The sequence below is a fragment of the Panthera tigris genome, chromosome E1, assembly GCF_018350195.1.
Source record: "Panthera tigris isolate Pti1 chromosome E1, P.tigris_Pti1_mat1.1, whole genome shotgun sequence".
Taxonomy (NCBI): domain Eukaryota; kingdom Metazoa; phylum Chordata; class Mammalia; order Carnivora; family Felidae; genus Panthera; species Panthera tigris.
The window spans coordinates 42,359,474-42,380,273 of record NC_056673.1 but is presented as its reverse complement, the minus strand read 5'-3'; the positions used below and the strand labels follow the sequence as shown (position 1 = coordinate 42,380,273).

General features: G+C 46.2%; 1 protein-coding gene and 1 long non-coding RNA gene across 3 annotated transcripts; one reads left to right on the top strand and one right to left on the bottom strand.

Moving 5' to 3' along the window:
- Positions 1-1,333: 1,333 nt before the first annotated feature.
- On the bottom strand, positions 1,334-9,530 carry LOC102952589. The gene is made up of 3 exons (XR_446493.2): positions 9,396-9,530; positions 8,568-8,859; positions 1,334-3,219 (listed from the first exon to the last, which is right to left on the bottom strand). It is a non-coding gene; the product is annotated as an uncharacterized LOC102952589 (long non-coding RNA).
- Positions 9,531-9,585: 55 nt separating this feature from the next.
- Positions 9,586-20,413, top strand: CCDC43 (coiled-coil domain containing 43). Of its 2 annotated transcripts, XM_007093815.3 has the most exons (5): positions 9,586-9,819; positions 13,781-13,868; positions 15,448-15,583; positions 17,054-17,112; positions 18,664-20,413. In XM_007093815.3, exons 1-5 carry the CDS (start codon positions 9,616-9,618, stop codon positions 18,849-18,851), a joined length of 675 nt encoding a protein of 224 aa, XP_007093877.2. In that variant the 5' UTR covers positions 9,586-9,615; the 3' UTR covers positions 18,852-20,413. The 2 variants fall into 2 exon arrangements, with proteins under 2 accessions (XP_007093877.2, XP_007093876.2); XM_007093814.3 differs by lacking the exon at positions 17,054-17,112 and having other exon boundaries at positions 9,606-9,819; positions 18,664-18,819.
- The last annotated feature ends 387 nt before the right edge of the window (positions 20,414-20,800 follow it).

The window sequence follows — 20,800 nt, the reverse complement described above, 5'->3', positions numbered from 1 at the left end:
CACTAGGCAGCCCCCATCTCCACAGCTCTAACCCCACTGCAACAGGACTTAATCTTCTGTGCACCTTACTACAACCTCCATTGGACAAGGCTCCATTAAAACGTTTATCTTGCTATATTGTCATTGAACATGCCTGTTCCCACCAGACTGAAGATCCTTTGAGAGCAGAGATTTTGTGATGTTTATCTTTGCATTTTCAGTGCTAGCAGCAATGCATGCTGTAGATAATAAATATTTAGTGAATGCAGGAGTCAGGCCAGTGACCTACCAGCCTCTCTGCAGTTTAGGAAAAGCCAACCCAGGTTCTTGGGTAATTCCTTTCAGCCCAGAGCAAGGTGTTTTGCAGAGTCAGCTGAAGCTCTGGTTGCTATGTATGAGCCCTTGCCTCTAGTTAGGCTTCCCGTAGTTGTGGGCCTCTCTGCCTCCGTTTCCTTACCTTTAATACAGGGACATTAAAACCACCTCTTCACAGATACTTAGCTCTTAGCACAGTGCCTGGAAAAGAGTAGAGAAGTCTCTTCAAAGATATGCATTTAAGTGTTGAATGAACGAGTAAAAAATGACTTGAGGTTGCCCGGTCATTTATTGAGCACCTACTGCATCCGGTACTACGTTAAGTGCAGCATGCTAAGTACAGAGAAGCAACTGCAGCACACTGCAGTGGTCTTAACACAGACTGCAGGGAACCACGGAAGGTTTCCTGGAGCTTGAGTTTTGATACCGGAGGCGCTTGGAAAGGCAAAGGTGGTGCCAGTCGCTAGTGACGACAGGTATTGTTGTTACAGAACCAGGCTGGAATGCTGGCGGAAAAACCAAGCAGCACTCAGGAGATCTTGGCGGATTGGAGATTTATTTAACACCGGCAGGCTCAGAGGAGACCGTTTCTCCAAAGGTCTGAGCCCTGAATGCAGATGGGAAGGGTAATTTATAGCGTCATCTTCTGCACCGGTGGCGGCTTTCGCATGCGTGGCAAACAGGGCAGAAGTACCCAGAAGAGAAGTTTCTAAGCTAGGAACTAGAGCCTGTTTTAGTCCCGTTGGCCATCTTATGGTGCAGAACTTTACTTATTTTCCCAACATTCCCCCCTTTGATGCCTTAAAAAAAAAATTTTTTTTTAAACGTTTATTCATTATTAAGAGACAGAGTCAGACAGAGCATGAGCAGGGGAGGGGCAGAGAGGAGGAGACACAGAATCCGAAGCAGGCTCCAGGCTCGGAGCTGTTAGCATAGAGCCCGACGTGGGGCTCGAACTCACAAACCGCGAGATCATGACCTGAGCCAAAGTCGGATGCGTAACCAACGGAGCCACCCAGGCGCCCCCCCCCGTCCCCCCCCCCTTTGATTCCTTTTTAAAAATCTTTCATTAAGCATCACCTTTTAGCTCTAGGGGCTGGTACCCTGGAGGGCTAAGATACATGCTGCAGTTTGGCGACAGTGTTTTCAATAAAACTACCAAGGTACTTAGTATACAGGAGCTGATGGTCACAAGTAAAATTATGGAAAGGAGGGGCCCTGCCACGGCAGGGAGCCAGGATGCCCAGTCTGTGAGATCCCATCCTCTCCACTGACTGATATTGTCCTGTTGTCTACGTTGAATTCTTTCCTTGAGTTCCTTAATCTTAGTCGTGACTATTCCTGACTGGTTTATAAAATAGCAACATTCCTCCCCCAGAAAGATACAAGTCCCTCCTTTTTCCGAAATGAGGAGGTCGAGGGCTCACCTATTTTGGAGGGACACTGCTGCCAGGGAGTTTATTTGGCTTTGTAAGGTTACCAGGGAGTCTGCCACCCGTTCCGTGTCTTCATTTAGTTCTCGATAGTTTGTGGTATAGCCTTACGGATGAACCTATGCCTCCTATTCCAGTTCCTATTCTCTTGCAATTCCTGCTCCTATCAGGACGGGTAGGAGGACTGCCCGTTTAGCCCGGGACTTGGGGCTAAAGGCTGTTAGGAACTGATCTTCAGTGTATACGGTTATCTCCGGAATTAGGAAGATGGACGAGCACATCCGAGTCCACTTGGCCTTCAAGCATCAGTTGGCCAAATTGCAGCACAGATAGAATACCCCAGGGGTTGACCATAGGGTTGTATTCTTTTTTAAGGTTATATTTCTCCCACATAGGGAAGTGCCGTTCATACCTTCAGGGACCGTACAAGTTAGATTATCAGCATTCGTGAGAAGGACCCCCGTGGCCAAGGGTCCAATCAAGACAAGTGGTGTTGGTTGTGAGATTGTCAGGAGCTTCCCAGGCCAAGGGGATAGGAGTGGCTAAGTAAGTCCTCCGGCTGAGAGGCAAGCACATCCAGCAGGCTTGGGTGTGGTTATTCACTTTGTGAGGGACTTATAGTGTCGGCCCAGCGTTGGGAGCTGGGAATTGGTAAGCACTTAATTAAGGGCTTAAAGGTTTAAACCCTGGTAGGATGCTGGGGAGTGGGTGCCTTTACAGCTTGTATTAGCCTGGTCCAGGTATCCTTTATGACCTTTTGAAGGGCCCTATCTTGCACTCCTCCCCCATCCGATGTCCCTAGTTGGGGAAGATATGTATAGCAGACTCGCTTTCCTTTCTGGAGACTCTGTTTGTTACATGGGCTTCTGCTATTTTGGGTTATTTCTACGGTCCAAAACTTACGTGCTTGGGCATCTGGCGACTGGCAGAGGGTGGGTGTCTTTCCCTTATAACAATCTTTGTGGAGGGAGGTGAGGGAGCTGAATGCCCTTGCATTCCTGATACCATGGGATACTGTCCTTATTGTCTTATAACAATCCTGGGGGCAAGGTGGGTATGTGGCAGTCGTGAGGGTGAGAGAGGTTAACATAATATACAGGCAATACTTAACAGTCCTCCCATTCAGAGGAGGTATGTGAGACCCAACATTCATCTTTTGTCCAGTTTGCTGATGCAGTCTCTATTAGCCCAACAGCAAGAAGCAAGATCAGGGCTATGACACCAGTAAGGGGTAAGGGCTGGGAGAGTTGCATCCAAACCCCTAGGCTCGGTCCACACGTTGATTCCTCAAGCTTCTGCCGTGCGCAGGCCAGCCAGCTTCCGGGGTGTGGCTGGAGCAGGGCTGGAGACCTCAGGGGACAGTGTCTTTTTGAGGGTCAGTTTAAGCAGGTTGATTGGATCTGGATCACTGTACCAGGTTGAGGGTTCCTCTGAGTTGGCCTTCTTAACCCTGGAGTGATGGACCCATGGGGTGATACCTGAAATCTAAGGGCTGTAGGAGTTGTTAGAATAACGGTATGGGGCCCAGTCCACAGTGGTTTAAGAGGTTCCCTCTTCCAATCTTTGACCCGTACAGAGTCCCCTGGCAGAAAGGGATGAATGGGGGTCCCTAAAGAAATTGGAGCCCTCTCTATGGTGTATCTTTGTAACTTATTTAGGACTGCCCCCAACGCCTGAAGCTGTTCCCTTATTTCCTTATCTCCAATCTGGTGTTGGTCTCCTGGGAGTTTTCCTAAACGTGGGGGAGGCCGCCCATATAGTAACTTGAAGGGGGGAGAATTCCAGTGCCCCAGACATGCATCGGGCACGCAAGAGGGCCAGTGGCAGTAAATATGGCCATGGGAGATTAGTTTCCTGGTGGAACTTCGCCAGGGTTTCCTTGAGGGTGCGACTCATCTGCTCTACCTTTCCTGAGCACTGGGGTTGGTAAGCAGTGTATAGTTTCCAGGTAATGTTGAGGGACCTGACCAAGGTTTGTATAATGTCTGCCACAAATGCAGGTCCGTTGTCACCACTGCCCTATGGTGAAGGGCAGACCAAACCGAGGCACAACTTCCCGTAGGAGAGCTTTGGCCACCTCATGACTCCGTTCCGTCCTGGTCAGGAAGGCTTTGACCCATCCTGAATATGTGCAGATTATTACAAGATACCTGAATCCTCTATTTGGTTGTCTATCTGTGAAGTCCACCTCCAAGTCTTCGAAAGGGGCGGCCGCCATCCTTTGTATGCCAGGTGGGGGCCATGGGGCAGACCAGGCATTGTTTTTGGCGCACGTTACACATCATTCACTGATAGCTCGGCATGATGCCAGCAGCTGGCTGACACAGTAGTTCTTTTTGAGGAGGGCCTCTAGTGCAGTTTTTCCCAGGTGCATCAGTTGGTGATATTCCTTGACTAGGTGTTTTCCCACAGATGACAGGACAAAGATGCACCCGTTTGGCATGACCCACCATCCCTTTTTGCTTAGTGTGCCCCCTTCTGTCGAGGCCCAACTTCTTTCCTCTTGTGTAAAGGAGCAGGAAGGCCTCCCTTGGGAGTACGAGAGTCATAGTGTAGATGGGAGCTTCGCCTGGGTCATCACAGGCAACCACTCTGGGTGCTTTGTCGGCCAGGCAATTTCCTTGAGTTATGGCGTTGTTTTCTTTCTGGTGTCCCTTGCAGTGCAGGATAGCTACCTTGTCTGGCAGCCATACAGCCTTGAGAAGGTTAGTATTTCTTCCTCGTTTTTAATAGTTCTTCCTGCAGCAGTAAGGAGGCCTCTTTCCTTACATATGGCCCTGTGTACATGCACAGTAGCAAAGGCATACCGAGAGTCAGTATAGATGTTGACTCGTTTGTCTTTGCTAAAGATGAGGGTTCAGGTCAGGGCGTACAGTTCAGCTTGTTGTGCCCACCATCCTTCTGGCGATGCCTTGGCTTCTGAAACTACGGTAGTTGTGGTTACTGCGTATCCCGCTTTTTGCGTGCCCTCTTGTAAATAGCTGCTCCCGTCGCTAAACAGGGTGATATATGGGCTTGTTATAGCCTGGTCTCAGAGGTCCAGGTGGCTGGCATAGACGTCATCTATTACTTCGGAACAGTCATCGTCAGGTTCCCCTTCTTCCGTGGGGAGGAAAGTGGCTGGATTCAGTGTCCTATTTCGAGAGTGACCCTTAGGTTTTCAGAGAGATCCCCTTGCTATTGTGTCAGCCGAGAGTTGGAGAGGAAACGATATCCTTGGTGTTCATGAGGGACGTGACCACGTGCAGGACCTTAACATTAAGTGTTTGTCCCAGGGTGAGTTTGTCCGCCTCCTTGATGAGCAGGACTGTGGCTGCTAGTGCCCTAAGACACGGTGGCCATCCTGTGGCCACAGAATCAAGCTTTTTCGACAAGTAGGCTACTGGCCGTTGCCAGGGCCCTATGTTCTGAGTGAGAACTCCAAGGGCTATTTTGTCTTTTTCACATACAAAGAGGTTAAAAGGTCTTCCTATGTCAGGTAAACCCAGGGCTGGAGCTCGTCCCAGAGCCGACTTTACTTCTGCAAAAGCGGCCCTCGCTTCCTCAGTCCAGGTGGGGAGCTCCCGCTATGGCTCTCCCAATTGGTCAAAGGGGCCTCACTATGGCTGAGAATTCGGGAATCCAAATGTGACAGAACCCTGCAGCTCCTAAGAATTCACACAAGCCTCATTTTGTTTGGGGCTGTGGTAACGTGATGATAACCTTTTTCCTTTCCTGTTCTAGTTCTCTTTTTCCTTTTGTGAGGAGGAAGCCTAAGTATCGGAACTGCTGTTGACAAATCTGTGCCTTTTTCCAAGAGGTCCAGTGCCCCGAGTTGGACAGGAGCTGCAGGAGAGCCTTTGTGCCTCTTGCACGGTTCTCTTGGGTGTCGTTGGCAAGGAGGAGATCATCTACATATTAGAGGAGGACACATCCTGTGGTTTCCCTCAGAAAGCTGGCGAGGTCTGCAGTCAATGCGTCCCCAAAAAGAGTGGGCGAGTTCTTGAAGCCTTGGGGAAGTTGTTTCCAGGTCAGCTGCAGGTCAGCTGGTGGCCTGTAACGGGTTCAGTCCATTCAAAGGCAAACAGTGGTTGACTTTGAGGAGCCAGGCGGAGGCAGAAGAAAGCATCCTTTAGTTCGAGGCATGTAAACCATCTGGCTGACCCTGGAACTTGGCTGAGGCTGTACGGGTTCAGGGCCACTGGGTGTAAGGAAAGTCACTTTGTTAATGGCCCTCAAATCCTGTACTGGCTGGTATCCTTCTCCTGGCTTCTTGATTGGCAAGAGTGGGGTATTCCAAGCCAATTGGTGTTCAATTAGAATACCTGTTTCTTTGAGCTTGATTAGGTGCTCCTGTATGCCCATTCTAGCCTCGAGTGGAAGGGGATATTGCCTTTGTCTTTGGGGTTGGGCTCCAGGGATCAGATCAACGATGGGGGCCCAATTCCGGGCTAGTCCAGGCGGGTTATCTTTGGCCCATACAGAGGGGAATGCAAGCCTGAATTCTGATGGACTACAGGGTTGGGCCTGGGCACAGACGTCTCCACTCCTCTTCCCTTGGCATGGTAATTGCCAGGACCAGGGTTTCCCTCTGCCTCAGGTTTAATTGGAGGCTTAGTGTGTCCAGTGGGTTCAAAAGTTATTTGGGCCCCAAGTGTGGAGAGCAGATCTCGGCCCAGGAGGGGAATCAGGAAGTCAGGCAAGTAGAGGAACTCGTGCCAGACCTTGTGGCCCCACGTTCACATTGTCGAGTCTGACAGAAAGTTGTTGTATTGCCCGCATCCCAGTAGCCCCAAGTATGGTTGCTGTCTTTTGGCTGAAAGGGGCTACCGGGCAAGTGATAACCGAATGTTCAGCCCCAGTGTCAACCGTGAAAGTTATTGTTTGGCCCCCTACTTTCATTTTGACCGTGGGCTCATGAGGGCCAAGACAGAAAGAGCCCGGTCTCCTTCAGTCTGATTCTATCTCAGCCAGACCAATGAGGTTCCCATCTCGGGGTTGCTCTCGATATTGGCTGGGTTTTGGGAGCCCCTTCTGATTCGGGCATTCATTCTTCCAGTGTCCCTTTTCCTTGCACATTGGTCTCTTGCTAAGGGGGCTCTGGCCTTTCCCCCTTTTGGTGGTTTCCGTTTCTTTCAGTGCTGCTGCGAGAAGGGTGGCCCTCTTCTTTAGTCTTTTTTCAGCTTCTCTCTCAGCTGTGACTTCCCTGTTCATGAAACTTTATTGGCGACCTCTATCAAGTGAGTGATATTCATTCTGGCAAAGCCCTCTAACTTTTGGAATTTTCTCCTGATGTCTAGGGCAGCCTGTGCCACAAAGGAGGTATTTACCATTTGTTGACTTTCTGGTGCCTCGGGATCAAACAGGGTGTATACACGGTATGCCTCACACAGTCTTTCATGGTAGTCTCCGGGAGACTCCCCAGGCTGTTGTGTGACCGATGTTATTTTAGTCATGTTCATGGGCTTTTTGGCTCCAGCTCAAATTCCCTGAAGGAGAGCCTCTTGGTACCAATGGATGTGAGCCTGTCCTTCTTCTGTGGTGAAGTCCCATGTCAGGCACGGCAGCTCAAGCCCAGGCAGCAGGGTCATTGATCCCTGGCAGTGCATGGTCTTCTAGGTACTGTCGTGTTTCCCTCATCCTCCTCCTTCTTTCTTCTGTATTAAACAGGGCACGGAGTAACTGTTGGCAATTTTCCCAAGTCGGTCGGTGGGTCTGGAAGAAGGACTCCATCAAGTCGACCACTGCTTGTGGCTTTTCAGAGTATGATGCAGTGCTGTGCTTCCAATTAAGAAGGTCGGTTATAGACAAGGACTGATAATACACCATGGAACGGCTGGGCTGGACTGTTCCGTCCTCATTCTGTCTTTCAGGTTCTCTCATCTCCCTTACTGGCATTTGGAGGGCGTCAGGTCTGGTCTGGGTTGCAATCTGGCTGCTGGCCCTGGTGAGAGAGGGTTCTCCAGGTCTGGGGGTAAGGACAGATGGATGGCAGATCCGGGCTGGAGGAGAGCTAGACGGAGGAGGAGTTTTAAGCCCCCGGGCAAGGTGGGGGGCAGGGGGCGGAGAGTCATAAGGTGGCGGAAAGACAAGGCCTTCCCCTGGGTCCCCCGCAAATACCGGGGGAGCGGTGGGCTGCTTCTTTGGTTCTCCAGGTGAGTCTCCGGGTGAGGCAGCTAAAACCCTTTGCCTGACTCTGCTTGTTATGGATGAATCGCACCCAAGGTGGGGGATTTCAGGCAATTTCAAGCCAGGAGTCAATATATGGAAATTGGTCAGGGTGACCTGGGTTCCCAGTGACTATTAGCCAAACCCGCTGCACCTGGGCATCTAATGTCCCTTCTGGGGGCCATCCTACATTGAACGTGGGCCATTCTAGTTCACCAAAGGTTCTTAGCTTCCTGGGTATCATTTTCATCCCATAGTCACCTGAGAATCCCTTTTAAAGAATCCCTTAAAGTTTTTAAGCAGGACCTCAAGAATCTTGGGCTTACTGTTTTGACCCCATTACTAATCCCTTTCTTGTGTTCGGTGTCGCAGAGACAGACAAAAAAAGGGTTATCCCCTCAGATGAGAGGACCAAACAGATGCTCCACTGGTTACGGTCTGGAGGGAAACTTTAGGTAAGGCTTGGCCGTGGTGGGCTCAGCTTTGTAACTTACAATGGGAGTCTAATTCGATGCCGCCCTGAACTGATGCCTTTCACCAAGACACCACTCAGACTCCATAGACTTTTGGGGACCTTAAGGGTGCCCATCTGTGGAGCCACAAATTCGAACCGACTGGCAAGCCTGGCTGAGCTGCACATTCACACACACATATACCAGAGGCTATTACATTCTCTCCCACAGAATTTTTTACCTGTGAGACCACTGAGGTCTCCGGGGAGTGATCAGGTCCCCCTTCCAGCCTTTTGGATGGCCCTGACTGGGTTGGGGCCCCAGCCTTACTGGTTCCGACATCGGGTCCAGGTCCTCACCTACCAGGTCTCTCTGAGTACCGCAGGAACAACGGAGCAGGGCCAGCCTGGGCGACTGAGGGTACTGCCGAAAATCAGGCAGGGCTCCCCTTCTCCTCTGGGATTCCTCGCTCCGTCACCGCCTCGCCCATCTCCCAAACCAGTGGCAACAGTGGGCCAGCGCAGTTGGGTTTCCTGGTCAGGGAACCAACCAAATATGTTACGGAACCAGGCTGGAACGCTGGCGGAAAAACCAAGCGGCACTCGGAGATCCTGGTGGATTGGAGATTTATTTAACACCTGCAGGCTCAAAGGAGACAGTTTCTCCAAAGATCTGAGCCCCAAATGCAGGTGGGAAGGGTAATTTATAGCGTCATTTTCCACGTTGGTGGTGGCTTTCCCGCGCTGCAAACAGGGCAGGAAGAGCCTAGGAAAAGGAGTCTCCCAAGCTAGGAACTAGAGCTTGTTTTAGTCCCGTCGCCATCTTATGGTGCAGAACTTATTTTCCCAACACTCTGAACAGAGTCAGCAGTTTCCCTATTGAAAGCTGTGTGGGAATGCGCGGCGTAGTATCTACCGAGGCGCGCGGAAGGGCAGCTCGGTGAGATGCACCGAAGCGCTGGAATCGAAATTGAATCCCAGCCCTCTTCCTAGCCGCGTGACTTTAGCCAAGTTACCGAACCTCTCAGAACTTCCCCAACTGTAAAAAAAAATCTGTTAAGAATACTCACCTGCCAGGGTTTCCGAGCGATGACGTAACCATGCGGTCGCCAACTAGCGCTGTATTTAGAAGGTGCAAAATGCCCAAGCCGGTCACTACTGGTCGATTGGCTCTACGCCAGACGGGCCGGGGAGTGTGTTACCTCTAGGAGCATGCGCAGTACGCCCGCGGCGCGGCCCGTCAGGCACTGCGGTAGGCGCCCTGGAGGCTGGCAGGACCCTGACCCCAAGATGGCGGCGCCCAGCGAAGTGGCCGCGGCTGCCTCCGGCGAGAATGATGGCGGGGGCAGCGGCTTTGGGTCGTGGCTGGACGGACGGCTGGAGGCGCTGGGAGTGGACCGAGCCGTTTACGGCGCCTACATCCTGGGTGTCCTGCAGGAGGAGGAGGAAGAGGAGAGGCTGGATGCTCTGCAGGGGATCCTCTCTGCTTTCTTGGTGAGAAGCCGGGACACGTTCCTTTAGCTTCCTGGCGGCCCCTGTCAGTACTTCGTACCCCCTTTCCCATACCTTGTGTCCCAGAGGATTAGTGGTATCCCATGGGAGAGGAATATTCTGAGCTCTGGGACGCGGGGGAAGGGGGTTGCTCACCAACCAGGGTTTTGGGAAGCCAGAAGGTTGCAGGTGCATAGAGAAGTGTGGCTTTCCTTTTTTCCTGGGGACACGGCCCTCTTGGATCCCTGTGGGTGAGCTGAGTGAGTCTTCTTCCGAAGGCACTGAAATGCCTAAATGAGAATTTTATCATAGACGCCTAACGACCAATTTCATTCCCATGCGTTGACAGTGTTCAGAGAGAGGAGTAAAGTGCTCTGGGATGTCTGTGATCTTTAAGAGACAGTGCCCAGTGCTATCCCATGACAAATGCCTGCAGGAAGTACCTTCTCGGTTCCTATTTTGGAGGTAGGAGTTCAAAAAAGGTAAGCTGGAGGTAGAAGTCTGGGTATAGGTGTAGGCCTAGGCCAAACTGAAGCAAATATTGTGCTTGATCTTTTACAGTATTTAGAAATGCAGTGACCATCCATGTTTGCTGGGGGAGGTGGGAAATAAGGTCAGAGTTTTATCATTCCAGCTTTTAGTATATGTGTTGCCAAAGCGACCATTAAGGTCAGAGTTTTAAGGGAGAGAGAGAAGCTTGGTATTCTTCTTTTTCTGCTGCTTCTGCTTTTTTTTTTTTTTTTTTTTTTTTGGTACCCAGCTTCTTAAAAGCAGATTGAGAAATGTGTACTTTAATCTGTGTTTAAGTAGTAAATCACCAGATTGTCCACTTTTCCAACCTGACCATTCTGCTGCCTTCATCTCCATTTACACTTACTTGGTGGAAACACAGTTTGATGATTGGGCATAGGGTTGAAATATAACCCTAGTGCAGCTGTCTCAGGTTCTCCTGGCAAGGTGCCCCATTTAGTCCCGAAGTCTGCTCTGGTGAGATTGACCTATGAATGGGAAAGCTTTAACACAGCTTGTGATGCATCTTACAAGTTTGGTGGGGATAGAGCGCTGTAGTAAATTCTTTTCCTGGACCCTGACGACGTAGCAGGTTGGTGGGGGGAAGAGTGTAAGGCAAGCAATTTAAGTTAGTTTTTATTTCCAGTTGGGAAGTTTCTAAAGACTCCGTGAAAAAGAGGTTGAAGTAACTTGGATACTCATTGGTACTAGCTCCTTGACCTCTTCTTTTCGTGGTGTCATTATTTGGAACTGCGCATCTGTTGATGAAGGCAAGCATGAATTTGCCTTAGACTATTAGCAGTCTCTTGGTAGAAGTGAGAAGAGTTATCTAGAACCATATTTTCTCTATATTTGCTTCTTGTTTACATGAACTACAGAAGACAGACATCTTTAAGGGTGGCTTCTCGCTCTCTCTGCCTGATTCACACACCATTCTTAATTTTCTCTTGATTTTCGCAAGCCCTTCTATATAGAAAATTGCTTTGGGAAGAACGGGCCAGGAAGTATATGGTGAGGCAGGCGTCCTGTACACGAAACACCTGAGAAGGAACTTGAACGAGCAGCAAGGCCAATGAACATGGTATACGTCAAATGTATAATTCACGGTGTTGCTTGCTTTTTGTCAGTCAGGCTCTATCTAAAAGACCCTGACTGTTGTACCAAATCCCTTTCTAGGAAAAACAAAAGGCATAGCTAAATCAGCTACCAGATTGGGCTCGGATTCAGTATTAGGAATTAAGAAGTTTGTCAGCAGCAACTTGAGTTAAGATTCAAGGACAGTGTATATTGTCAGGAACAAATAGCAGTTAATAATAAAAGCTTTCTATTATCATTTTTAAAATTCCTTCCAGTAGCATTTATATTGATTGATGGATTGATTCATCAAGTTTTTGTTGATGGATTACTCTCTACCAGGCATTGCCCTAAGTGTTTGGGGTACCTTAGGGAACAAAAGAGAAATCCCTGTCACCCCTTATGGGGTGACATTCTAGCAGGGAAAAAAAAAAAAGCAGTAAATTATATAGTATGCTAGAAAATAGTAAGTACTGGGAAAAAAGGAACATTATAAGAGAATCAGAAGTGGAATGGAGGGGTGAGTTGTAATTTTAAGTAGGATTATTACATTAATGGGGGTAGTGACACTTTAGGGCAGCTATTTATATACTAGCCTTCTAAATTGTCAGTGTCTTGAGACCAGGGACTGTTTCTCACTCATTTCTTATCACTTATCTTAGTGCCTTCAACATGGCAGGCAGTATCTGGATAAATAAATGAACAAATGGATGAATGAACTACTTTGGTCTGGGTGAACCCTGGGAGAATGAACCACCTCATCCTCCAAAAGCATCTTTTCTCTTATGCTTCGCCACTCCTTTTCCTTCTTTTTCTTCTTCTTCCTTTACTTTTCCTGCTGGGGTTCCTTGAATTAAAGAAAGAAACTGTGGACCAAAGAAGTTTTGTATGTTTGGCATGAGTGCCAAAAAGGACACAGGGTAGAGGATGTAATCCTTTGTTGGGTGGAAAGTAAGGAAACCCAAAATAGGGTTGGCTGCCTGGCTTATTCGGTAGAGCGTGTGTCTCATGATCTCAGGGTTGTGAGTTCGAGCCCCATGTTGGGTATAGAGATTACTTTTATTTTATTATTTTTAAAAAAATTTTTTTTAACGTTTATTTATTTTTGAGACAGAGAGAGACAGAGCACGAACAGGGGAGGGGCAGAGAGAGAGGGAGACACAGAATCTGAAACAGGCTCCAGGCTCTGAGCTGTCAGCACAGAGCCCGATGCGGGGCTCGAACTCACGGACCGTGAGATCATGACCTGAGCCGAAGTCGGACACTTAACCGACCAAGCCACCCAGGCGCCCCTAGAGATTACTTTTAAAAAACCAGTAAAATCTTAAAAAAAGTCTGTGTTCTGTCTCTCCTCGCTTTCTTTGAGAGATGGTATAATATAATGGTTGAGAACATGGGCTCAGAGCTAGACTGCTGGGTTCAAATCCTTTTTAATCCACTTATTACTTAATGACCTTGGGCAAGTTACTTAACCTCTAGGCCTTGGTTTCCACATCCATAAACTGAGAATGGTACTTCTATCTTGGGATTGTTTTAAGAATTAAGGGTTCTTATGTGAAGTATTTAGAACAGTGCCTGGCACATGCTAAGCACTTAGTAAATGTGAACTCTGACAGCTCATTTTGAAGAGTGGAGCATGAAGATTGTGAAGCAGCCATAATGAAAATGGAGGGAAATACCTAGATCTGTTGAAATGCCTATTCTTTGCCAAGCAGGGTAGGGACTTCGTACACATTCTCTTTCATCTTTCCTAGAATCCTGGGAAGACGTGAAGCTCAGAAAGTTAAGAATCTTGTTCATAGATCTGGGTTTGAATTTAAGTATGTCTGACAGCAAAGCCAACATCCTTTTTCTTATATCATGGTAAGGAAGATTGATCGGCATGTGTGTGGACGATATGTGTGCTTGTGTAAAGTGAACAAAAGGATGGTTGGATAGGAGACCATCTACTCATTTATCACCTAAAGAGGTGGGGTCAGCTCAGCAAGGTCACGGATACGTTCCAGCTCGAAAGTGGATGAACCTTGGAGAAAGTACTGAGTTGAGTGTAGCAGCCAAGAAAGATTTCACGGCTTTGATTCAGGCAATAGGTTTTTGCTCCAAAAGTATGAGGAAGACTGTCCTGAATTACTGAGAATCCTTTCCCCTGGTGCTTGGCAGGATGGAGTGGGTGCTTTTGACCTAGCAGGTGTGGATTCTGGGCCTCAGACACAGGATTACTTCTGTTTCCAGAGCCTCAAAACAGAAACATGCTTTTTGTTCTGTGGCCCCCAGATCCTCCCCGTGACTTCTCATCACCAGCAGGCAAGCTGTACCCTGTGCATGGGCTTTGTTCAGGCTGAGGGCCTCGGGACATTAATTGGTCTATTTCTCCAACTAGGAGGAAGATTCTCTTCTTCACATCTGCAAGGAGATTGTGGAACGATGGTCGGAAAGTCAGAATGTTGTCACCAAAGTGAAAAAAGAAGGTAGAGTTGGGAGTTTGTCTAAACTGCAGTGCCTTTTCCAACGACCTTTACTGTGCAGCTGTTAGAGAATTTTGAGTTTTCGCTATTTTCTACGCATTTTGCCTAAGATAATTTAAGCTGGCAAACACCCAGCAGCTTACTGGAACTTTTTAGCTGGATGTTGGTTTCCTTTTCTTTTTTTACAGTTTTCCATTCCACCTGACCATAGTCCCCTCCATTGTGGCTTTTGCTTTCTTCCTTTTCATCCTCTTTCTACTGTCCCTTGTAGATTTTCATGGCAGGTATGGGGCCAACTATATTTTCCCACCTCCTACCTTTTCCGTATTCTCATTTCATAACAGTTGTGGTTGATGTTTTGCTTTATTCAGCTAAATTTGTCACCCCTGGAAATGAAAGAGAAGTGGGTTAATATACTCACCATTAGTATGACAGATTAACTGCAGAAAACTGAAATCCTAGAAGCCAAACTTGAATCTATTCTAAACTACACATTGGTTCCCAGTCTTGGCTGTACACTAGAATCAGTTGATATACTTTAAAACGTGCCAGTGCTAGGGCCATACCATGGACTAGTTGTAGAAACGTCTTTGGGGTTGGGGCTCAGGTATTGGCATTTTTTAAAAAGCTGCACCAGATGATTCTAGTGTGAGTCCAGGCATAAAAACCACTTCTGGACACCACTGCCCCCTTTCTTTGAGAATGGATAACTTAGTTGACTTTATTTTAAAATAATCTATGGTGTTGCCTGGGTGGCTCAGTCGGTTGAGTGTCCAACTTCAGCTCAGGTCATGATCTCGTGGTTCGAGAGTTCCAGCCCTGCCTTGGGCTCGCTGCTGTTAGCACAGAGCCTGCTTCATATCCTCTGTCCCTCTTTCTGCCCCTGCCCTGCTCATGCATGCTGTCTCTCTCAAAAATAAACATTTAAAAAAATTACATATTTCACCTGGCATCATCATCATTATGAAAGGGACCGGCATAAGTTGATTCTAGATTCCTTCTTATGTTTCTGGTTTGAGAGGAGAGAAAGTTGCATGCTTGAAGCCAAATTTTCTATGGTTCTAATGCAGTGCTTTTCAACTTTTTTTTTTTTTTTAATGTGTATTTATTTTTAAGAGAGAGAGCTCGCAAGCAAGGGGAGGGGCAGAGAGAGACAGAGGATCCAAAGCAGGCTCTGCACAGTCAGTGCAGAGTCCGATGTGGGGCTTGAACTCCCCAACCATGAGATCATGACCTGAGCCAAAGTCAGATGCTTAACCGACTGAGCCACCCAGGCGCCCTGACTTTTTCTTTTTCTTTTTTTTTTTTTTTTGGTAAAGCAGCAAAACTTCAATTTATAAAACAGGTTAAAGCAGGGCTGCTCTGATTGAAGATAGATACGAGACCTAAAGCCTAGCCTGCAGGGCCTTTTCTTTCCTTTCTCATTGGCCCCTGAGGCACCTCCTTTGAACCCCAGGGCCCTAAAGAATCAGCAGATGCCATTGCCTTGCCTGCAAGCACTGCCTGGGTGGACTGGTGGTTCGGTGAGCTTGTTTTCTCTTACATACAACCTTGTTGTCCCTCCCTTCCCTTCCCCTCCCAGATGAGGTACAGGCCATTGCCACCCTAATTGAGAAGCAGGCACAGATTGTGGTGAAGCCCAGGATGGTGTCAGAAGAAGAGAAACAGAGAAAAGCTGCCCTCCTGGCCCAGTATGCTGATGTGACAGATGAAGAAGAATATCCTTTTTGGAGTCTTGGGTCCATCCCCTGAGGCTCAAGTCAGACATGTTTGCTGGTTTGCAGTGAGCTTTGGGAAGTTGCCAATCTCTCCGTGTAGTTTAATTTTTCTCTCTGAAATGGCATTGATCTCTGGCCCTTCGTGGGTGTGAGAATTGATATTCGGATAGTTGGAAACTTCAGTGTGAAAGAAATAATGCCTTAATAATGGACTGTTTATATTGTATTTCCAGAAACTAAGATGCAGCTGTATGTTTATATTTGTATAATACCTTTCTGCCTAGTACAGTGTCATACGTATAACCAGTCTTTATATTCGTTTCCCAGTTGATGAGGGAACGGAGACAGTGAGAGTGGAATGTGTAATCAGAGATATGCATAGATTTAGTGGCAAAACCAGGACTAGAATACAGATCATTTTGGATGAAGGATTCCCAAATTTGGGGCAGTTTCATTTGAATCTCATTATTTTTTTTAATACTCCAGCGACCACATAATTGAAAGATCACATCCCCAAATCTGGAATATGGGCACCGTGCCAAAGGCAGTTGCCCTTGACCAGAGACGGGCTTGGTTCCCTTTGAGTTTGAAATTGTTTAGGAGATGCTTAGCTTCCAGAGCCTGCTTGACTGGAGTATGTAGTGCCTTATGTGGTGGACATGATGCCAGAAATGTTAGTTGTCTCGTCACGAGCTTAGGAAATAATTGTTAGGCGCTTTTGGGCCAACTTGTTCTTCTCCTGATGTTTTTATTGCCAGGGTCAGCAGAGCTAGGGTCCCAATGACACAGTCTCATTTCCTGGCCTAGAAAAGAACAATGTTTTAAGCAGTGGTTCCCCTGGAGAACTTGTTAAAATCCAGATTGCTGGGCCCCACTCCCCACTTTCTGATTTAGTAGGTCCAGTGTGGGGCCCAAGAATGTGCTTTCCTAACAAGTTGCCAGGAAGATCTGGGAACCATGCTTTGAGAAGCACTGTTTTGTTGTTTTTTTTTTTTTTAAGTTTATTTTTTTTATTTTGAGAGAGAGAGGGAGAGGAAAAGAGAGAATCCCAAGCAGGCTCTGTGTGGACAGCACAGAGCCCAATGAGGGGGCTCAAACCCACGAACCGTGAGTTCATGACCTGAGCCAAAATTAAGAGTTGGACGCCTGACTGAGCCACCCAGGTGCCCCTGAGAAGCACTGTTTTAGAAGTCATCTCGCCATCCCCTGGCTTCCAGGTCCTGGGCCAGTCTACCCAGACCAGGCTAAGTTTCTTTTCAGCTGCCAGGAGATAAGGATCTTACAGTAGCTCTGAATAATTTTCCCCACGTTGAGATTTTTAAAGATGACTCTCCTGGGGTTACCACCACATCCCTGACAGTTTTTCTTCAGCATGCTTTTCCTACCCATCACTTCGTTGAATGTTTTCTGATGTTGGGTTGGGATGTGCTAGCCTTTGTTTTCCATCGGACTTTCCTTGACATCACTCACCGAAGCAGATGAGAAGGATGATTCAGGCGCCACCACAATGAACATTGGTTCTGATAAATGTATCCTTCTCTGTGTCCACCCCCAAGTGTTTCTCCATCAAATACTCTTGAGGAACAGTTTTTATTTTGCTGTCATTGCTGGGGCCTCCCTTTTACCAATAGGAACTCATGTCAGGCCAGCGTGTGAGCCCCATTCCTAGGACAACCATAAATGGTCACTCTTAACAAGAACTTTTCCCGAAGAAAACATGTTCACCTGTATTGTGAAGGGAGGAAGGATTTCTTAAGAATTTCTAAGGGAAAATAAGAATCAATACACCCTGTGTATAGCACTGGGATCCCCAGTGATGGAAGCAAACTAAAATAAGATTAAAATGTGACTTTGTCCTCAAAGACTTTATCATTTTTCAGAAAGAGAGCACAAACACTGAATACTTTTGAGCTAAAATTACTGACAGGTGGAAACATGTGCTGAGGAACGTCCCAAAAGAATCACTTATGAGAACTTTCTACATTTAGAATCCACTGTTTTTTGTTTGTTTGTTTTTTTAAGAACCCACCTTCTTAAAGACAAGTATGGTGGATTATCACAGAAGAGGAAGACTGACTTATTTTAAAGCACTAAAGCAATAAAAGTTATGTTTTAAGAGTAGGAAGGAGCTTGTTTGGTAGTAACAGGGGTTTTGTTCTTTTTTTAAGCTTTTTGTTTCTTTTTTGTTTTGTTTTGTTTTTGTTTGTTTTAGTAATCTCTACACTCAGCATGGGTTTTGAACCCACAATCCTGAGATCAAGAGTCAAACGCTCTTCCGACTGAGCCAGCCAGCCACCCCAGGTTGTATTTTTAAAGTCCTAAGAAATGAGGGGTAAAGTTTTTGGCTAGGTATTTTCTAACTGGTTAAACTTATTTTGTATCTCCTATAAATTCAGAGTTTGTGGTTATTAGGACATAGTTTTTGCTTAAGCTTCAGTGGTGTAGGGAAAAAAGCAAATTGATAAAGTTTAGTAAGGTTAAACAACTTATTTACCTCTTTTCAAGCATTTGTTTTCAATGTTTATTAATTTTAGAAAGAGGGAGAGACAGAGACAGAGCATGAGTGGGGGAGGGGGAGAGAGAGAGGGAGACACAGAATCCGAAGCAGGCTCCCGGCTCCGAGCTGTCAGCACAGAGCCTGATGTGGGGCTCAAACCACAAACCACTAGATCATGACCTGAGCCGAAGTCAGATGCTTAACTGACTGAGCCAGCCATTTTTAATAGTGCCAAGTACATAAAAATTTTGCCAGTTACATTGATATTCTTGTTGACTGAAAGTAGCCTAGATACTTCAACAATAGTCTGCCATGATCTAAGTGCTTATTCTGGAATGAAATTTCATTTTCATAAAATATTTTAACATTTAAATTTAGATAAGTCTGAGGTTTTTATTCTGAGGATTAATTTTAAACGTTTGTAATGGTAGTTTCAGGATTTCCCATTAGACCAAAGAGAAATTATCCTAAGGAATTTTCTTGTAGAGATTAGGAACATGTAGAGGGAGGACAGCAAGAATAAGGAAAGAGCAGTCGTTGAGACCTGTGTGACCTGTACCCTAATCCCTTAACTCATCTGTAGCTCTGTTCCGAAACACCAATGTGGAAGATGTCCTCAATGCCCGAAAACTGGAACGAGACTCACTTCGGGATGAGTCCCAAAGGAAGAAGGAACAGGACAAGCTGCAGAGGGAGAGGGACAAACTAGCCAAGCAGGAGCGCAAGGAAAAGGAAAAGAAAAGGACACAAAGAGGGGAGCGGAAGCGATAACCTTGGTCCACTCTGTTCTTTCTCCTCATGGACTTGATCAAAGGGAGAGCTGATTGTGCACATGTGTATTTAAGAGAAATGAGAGAACATTGCAGAGTGGTTTCCCAAGGCATGTCCCTTTTGTTTACATGGTCAAAAGGAAAATCACAAACACTTCTAATTACAAAATGTGCCATGTCTGTGTGGTGTGGGTAATCAGATTATTGTAGTTGATGTCTGTACCAAAGATCTGGAATGGCGGCAACTTTTATATTTTAATCTTGAAGTTCTGGCTCCTTTTGGCTACTTAAAAAGTCTTCCCTTACCTAGGATCGATAACAGAAATATTCAGAAAGCTGACAGTTACAGTTTTCATCCTAAAGGAGCAGAATCATGACCACTCCTTTCCCGAGATGAAATGTGGGAGCATAAAGTACTTTGAAAGTACTATTTACCCCTAAATGTATTGTTTTATGGATGAAATAGAAAACTAATGAAGAGCCCTACCTGGGTCTAGATATTATGTTAACATGGCAATGACCTATGAAAATGGAAGAAATTATGTGGTGGATGTTCTAGATTTGAGGGGAAAACAATTATTTTTAAGTTTCAGCTTATGGGAGGAAAAGAAGTATCTTTTTAAGTGTAGATAGTCACATATTTTTTTCCTCATCAAGGCTGCAGTTTTGAAGAAGGATGTGTATTGGGTGGAAGGAGATCATTGTTAGCTAGATTCATTTTTTATAATCATGTGTCCTCTTGAGCACTAGTAGAGATTTTAATCCTGATGTGCCCTAAAACATGAGTATAAAGACCTGATAATTACAGGTTGAGAGAAACTGCAGGAACCATGCGTTTAAGGAACAAACACTGGAAATCTCTGCGAACACAAAGATATTTAGGAGTGCACATTGTGGGTGCTCAACAAATTTATTGAATGAATGGAGAAACCAGGAGAGTCAAAAGTGAGCGGGAACTCTGTTTCTACTTTGCTCACAAGCCACATTCAGTTGTAAATACGGCCTTTCTCTACTTCAGGCAGCGGACTGTCAAGAAGCCTGAAGGGAGGCATCTCCCTGACAAGACAGAAAGTAGGTATTTTATACCTGAGGTTGGCAAACTACTGCAGACAAGCAAATTTGGCCCAGTCTGTTTTTATATAATGCGGGTCAACAGTGAATATTGCATTCTTAAAGTGTTGTAAAAGAAGAAACGTGATAAAACTTTAGGCCTGTGAAGCCTAAAATATTTACTGTCTGGTCCTTCAGAGAAAATGTTTGCTGACCTCTGTTTTGTACTATTAACTATGAGGTTAACAAAAATTTTTACCTTTGTGCAGCAGGTAAAAAGAAGCATGGTTAAGGAAAAGATATGTCACCTCTATACACTCCTATAAGCGTGGCATTGCATTTTAAAAAAGTAACCACCTTTTAAAAAAATAAACTATTTAAATCACTGTTTTCTGATTTATCCTGATTCCTTCCAGCTATCCATGGAAATGAATTGTGTGAATAGTCACTTAGGAATGTGATGAATTTTGCTCTGTATTTTATTTTGTTTAGTCCAATATGCTCTTTTAATAGTAGAACCTTTTCCTAGAATCGAATTCTCTGCCTCAGTTTTCTTTTCTGTGAGGTTAGGTATTAGGAGATCAGAAAGATTACTGTGTTTGTTTGTAAGTCAGTAAATTGACTTTGAAAGCCTTGGAAGTACTTTGGGAGTCTTAGTCCTCTGTGGCAGCAGCAATAGGCTGTGGCTACAGATAGGGTATGAGGGAGCCACCTTTATTAACCCTTATTTTGGATTTTTGGTTTATTCTCACTTTGATCTTGGTCTCTGCAGCAGAGTCAGGTTATATCCATGAATCCCTGAAGAGTACTTGCAATTATGTAGTTTCTATTACGTATTCTACAGTTAGGTATATCCTGAGCTAATGTTTAAGTAAGAAAAAAGGATCAGCTTCTTAGACT

What these genes read in the sequence shown, in the direction of transcription:
- CCDC43 (XM_007093815.3), top strand. Translation starts at nt 9,616, where the DNA reads ATGGCGGCGCCCAGCGAAGTGGCCGCGGCTGCCTCCGGCGAGAATGAT. An exon ending in CACCAAAGTGAAAAAAGAAG is followed by an intron (nt 13,869 to 15,447) that starts GTAGAGTTGGGA and finishes TTCCCCTCCCAG; the next exon opens with ATGAGGTACAGGCCATTGCC. An exon ending in GAACATTGGTTCTGATAAAT is followed by an intron (nt 17,113 to 18,663) that starts GTATCCTTCTCT and finishes ACTCATCTGTAG; the next exon opens with CTCTGTTCCGAAACACCAAT.